At 33.8% G+C, this 4828-nt stretch overlaps 2 protein-coding genes across 2 annotated transcripts in view; one reads left to right on the top strand and one right to left on the bottom strand.

Annotated features, from left to right (window-relative positions):
- Positions 1-745: 745 nt before the first annotated feature.
- On the top strand, positions 746-1332 carry LOAG_12693 (hypothetical protein; the record flags this gene model as incomplete). Its single annotated transcript, XM_020448586.1, has 1 exon — positions 746-1332. The coding sequence occupies exon 1, from the start codon at positions 937-939 to the stop codon at positions 1330-1332; it is 396 nt and encodes a 131-aa protein (XP_020301285.1). The 5' UTR covers positions 746-936.
- A 34-nt stretch (positions 1333-1366) lies between these two features.
- Positions 1367-4828, bottom strand: part of LOAG_17634 (hypothetical protein) — a 5781-nt gene continuing 2319 nt past the window's right edge. Inside the window, exons 5-10 of the mRNA XM_020450296.1 lie at positions 4400-4498; positions 3258-3442; positions 3030-3116; positions 2866-2956; positions 2513-2671; positions 1367-2326 (exon numbers count right to left, since the gene is read on the bottom strand). Of these exons, the coding sequence (XP_020306053.1) occupies positions 2111-2326; positions 2513-2671; positions 2866-2956; positions 3030-3116; positions 3258-3442; positions 4400-4498 (837 nt within the window). The 3' untranslated portion in view covers positions 1367-2110. The remainder of the gene's footprint in view (positions 2327-2512; positions 2672-2865; positions 2957-3029; positions 3117-3257; positions 3443-4399; positions 4499-4828) is intronic.

Here is a 4828-nt window from a genome sequence, read left to right as displayed (position 1 = left end):
ATTATTATTATTATTATTATTATTATTATTATTATTATTATTATTATTATTATTATTATTATTATTATTATTATTATTATTATTATCATTATTATTATTATTATTATTATTATTATTATTATCATTATTATTATTATTATTATTATTGTTATTATTGTTAATTATTAATTGTTATTATTATTAGCAAAATTATTCAGAAAAAACACAATAACAACAAAAGGAATAGCAGGTTTGCTAGGGTACAAATTGCATAAGTATCGTGATCATTTCATACATTCATTGCCGATTTTTGTCATTATCATTAATGCAACTGTCTTTTCTTCCTTTAATTATTGGTGCTGCTTGAAAATTTCACTAATTTTTGATTTCAAAACACCGCCCATTTTGTTTTGTCTTTTTTTAATGTTTGTTTTGTCTTCTTTTTTTGTTCGAACGTTTTTCCTTCTTCAGTAATTCTTACCAGTTTTTTATTTCTGCTGTGCAAAAATGGGCTCTTACAACTGTTTATTACGAACAAAACTCATTCTGCTCAAGTCATCTGTTTTTGACAAATGTCTTACCGTATATCTGCAATCCTCCTCAACAAGTTCATACGATCTCAGTGAAATGCCACTCTTGATCGTATGCTCAGTGCCGTTGTCGCGGACTCGCTTGTTATATGACACCCCTAGTGGCTTGTCACCTTCGGATAACAATCAAACGGTCATTGCTTTTCCTGGAAATCATTTAAGATAGGAATGATTTCTTTTCTGTTTTGCTATATAATGAGACATATATAAAGTAATGAGCTTTGGGGGGCTGTGAATGAGTGAAGGAGTGGAAAATGAAAAAAAAAAGAAAACTGAATGAGTGAATGGGAAGTGAAAAGAAAAAAAAAAACTGAATGAGTAAAAAAGTAAGAGCTCATCTGGTCAATCCATAAACTACTATGTCCATATGAATAAACACTGCCATCTTGATGACGCACTGCTTGTAATGTTCTCCACAGTACTCCATCTGGTTTTCTTGAAGGCGCAATCTGGTAGTGCTATTCCCAAACAAATTAAAGATGCATCATTCCCTATCGTTTACCTTGCAAAAATTGCGGGAGAGGCAGCTCACAATCCATCTATGTTCGTAGGAGTCCTGGTAACAGTAACTCATTTCATGGCTAGTTCTGGTTGGAATTACTCACTCAAAGTGTATGGTGTCAAGAATAAGCCCTCTTTGAGAAGTGCTGGAACCAACGATATAATGACGTTGGGTGTCGTCGCAAATTCGAAAAAAACGAAAATATATTTACTATGTTGCAACGTTTTCTCTACTGAAAGGAAAGATAACATCAGAAAATGAGTGGTTACAATTCCCGGGTAAACAGCTACACATCTAAAAACATAACTGAAAAACGAGGACGAAATTTTGGACAGTTTAAACGAGTTCGGGCATTTCCAGTCATGATTTAGTTTCATGACTACAATCATGTCACCGAATAACAATGAATTAAAAGTTCGCAACGGAAATTTATACATGACATATCAGTAAAACTTATATCCAACCACTAACTGACCACAATGTATTTCTCGATCATACAGAAAACATAAGTAAACTGGGAGATCATGAGAAATCAATGTAAAATTCAAACAGAAAAATTCTATTTTACTGGCGTGGACCGTGAGTAATCCAAATAAGGGTTTAGCTTAGTGCACAGAAGAAATTTATTACAGCATACTGAAATTTGATATGAAGCGTACCATCCCTTGAACTACAGACTGTTCATTAAATGATTATGGATACCACTGGCAGAATTTGGAAAATTGTGCGGCGCCATACCATACACAGACTGCTTGAAAGATCATGGCTAGAAATAGGATGAAACAATTATGTGTGCGCAATAAATACAATACCATAAAAGCGATTGATCTATTACCCGGATTTGGCAACAATTACTACCAGCAATGAGACACAGAAAAGAGTAACAGTAATCATTTTCCGGATGGCTTGAAAGTCTACAAGCGTTTCTTTTCATCTCTCAAATTCTAATTAATATTATACACATATTGTTGGCAGGAATATACAGCAGCAGTGCCAAGTACCAGAATGTTATAATCTACTAAATGTAATGTACCATTGTTTAATCTTTGAAATTGATTATGATTTGCTTTTGTTTCAGGTCATCAAATCGATCCATCGTGTGTATTGACTGTACCATCAGATAACCGAACAAGAGAATGCTTAAAAAGACAACAGAAACGATAATACCCATCCAAGTGCCAGCACTAAACGTCCCAACACAGTCCGATGTATGGTACCCGAACTTTGTCTTGTTACCTGCAACTCCCAAAGTCACCTGAAATTAATTTAACTTTACTTGACATGTTCCCGTCGCACTCTACAATCACTGCTCATCAGGTCTTCGACTTCAATTTTTTCATTTTCTGCTCCCGTTTTTTCACGCGTTCTCATTAAAATGGCTTTAAAAGGAACACAATAAATATCGTGAAAAATGACTGCAAGAAAATTTACAGTCACTTACTTCGAAATTCCGTAGCACAATTCCAACATGTGTTGGATTAGTATCACCTGATACGTTGAAAACTGCAGCATCCGTTTGATAACAAGCAAAATTTCTGTTAAACACGGCTCCAACATCTACTCGATTCGTAGCAGTACCATTGCTCACAGTTAGGCCTTGCTAAATGAGAACTGATTGTAATATAAACACCGTTCATCAAATTATAAAGATTATCAATTGGTAACAATGTCTCGCCTATGATTATGAGTCTGCAAAATATAACTACTCTTATTTTGGATATTAAACCACAATGCAAAATACTACCAATACCTCTTAAAGTATTTTATGCATAAAAAAAAAAAGGAAATACCAACTTCGCTGCCCACAGCAGTAATTTTGAAACTATTCTTTAACGTGGTACCATCTAAATACCAATAGCCATTCCGACTTCGTACGAAATCTAACCTGAAAATTATGAACTTTAAATTTCAACACTAATATACAATTGAATGAATGATTAGTTGAAAATGTGACTCACTGAAATGTTATCGCAGTCCCACTCTTCAAAGAGAATTCTTTTTTGGCGTCTTGTATGTCCTCTTCAACTTCAACATCAATTATAAAACTAAAATAATTTCTTATTTTAATTCATCATCGTTGTAAATTTGTTAGGAATAAAAACCAATATAGGAGACATATTCCTTTTTTTTTTGTTAGCAATCAAATTCGAAGTGGCACGAGATCTAAGATTACAAATGCAGCCAACCTTGCACCACCTTGCCTGTTGATATTGCACTTATAGTGGTCTGGCTCAGAAGAATACTTGTTTTTGCCCTCACTATCAACAGTTAAGTAACGAGAGTTCGGAATAACAATGTCGAAGGCTTCCATATAGAGTAAACACGTTGTTTTTTGCGATGGATTAGGAGGAGGCAGCACCACAGGCATATCCTGGACATAAAATTGTATATATTTCAAAAAAAAACGATTACAGGGAACACCGAACAAGCTTCCATACAGTACTGTATATAATACGGAAAAGAAATTTCTATGATGCGGCAAGTCACTGAAATTAAGAAATAAAATCTCTTTTGAAGAGATTAAAGAGACTTCTTTTAAAGAAGTAAAAAAAAAACATGCAAGACAGACAAGACCGTAAAGCCAGTGAGAGTAATCATTCAAAAATTCACTGCAACAAATCATGCGAGGTACAATTTACCACGAGTGTAAAATATTCAAAAGTAATTGACGAACAGCGGCTGCCGTTCTACAGCGTTATCCGGTAAATTGTCGTACATGTGAGGTATACTTCATCAAACAACTCAGTGTCGAAGATGAAGTAATGAAGGAATTCCTATATTCGGCACGAAACTATTTTGAAAACCTTCGTAAAATTAAAATTTGGACAAACGACTTTTTTCCGAAAGTTTTTTTGAACAGTAATCAAAAGTGGTTCAGTAAAAATAATAAGGAAACCAAGCAAATGTGCTATAAGTACAACAATTTATCGATATTTTGCCAAAAGGAACTTGCTATAGTCTTTAAAAACAGACAACCTTGTAAACATGCCATCTTAATTTTCGACGCGCATAATCCCTGTTAAACTTAAAAAACGACAAAAATTAATAACTTTATTATATCCATTCACATTCTAAAAATCGCATGGGTATTAAGATGTTCTAACATGGTGTAAACCATGCTTACAAATATGCTGAGGAAAAGAAATAGATAATGTTTTAACTAAAATGACCTAATCAACCGAGTTAGAAGTGATAGAAGTGGATCTCATGCCTGAAAACAACGCATACAATCTGACATGGCAGAGCTGTGTGCTCTGCCTAAGAAATGTTGCTATTATTGAAAATTCTTTTAAAAAAAAATATGCTGAAATAAAGAAGGAAAAATTACATGACGGTCCGAAGCAGATGACCGCTGTGTTGCTTTTGATACATGAGATGATGGCTCGTCATCAAAATTAACATTAGAGGAAACACGCTTTCGACGGACCTGCAAAGGTTACCGTGATGATACAATTACTGATACATTACTCTATCATGTAATGTACAACAGATGGAAAAAACAAACCAATCCTTCTTCGAAAGCATCCTCAGAAGAAATAATGACTGTTTGATAACCTTTAAAATTCTCATCAGATGCTAGAAGATCGTGCAAATCTTTTCGGGTGTAAACTATATCAGTAGTTGATCTATTAGCATCATCATCGCTAGAAATCACCTAAAATCACTTTACAAAACAACAGAAATATAAATGGTACAGAATGGTATAAATGGTACAGAATGGTATAAATGGTACAGAAATATAAATGGTACAGAATAT

Source organism: Loa loa (assembly GCF_000183805.2).
Source record: "Loa loa unplaced genomic scaffold supercont3.105, whole genome shotgun sequence".
Classification (NCBI taxonomy): domain Eukaryota; kingdom Metazoa; phylum Nematoda; class Chromadorea; order Rhabditida; family Onchocercidae; genus Loa; species Loa loa.
The sequence above is the reverse complement of the archived record's forward strand: the minus strand, read 5'-3'. Positions and strand labels throughout refer to the sequence as shown.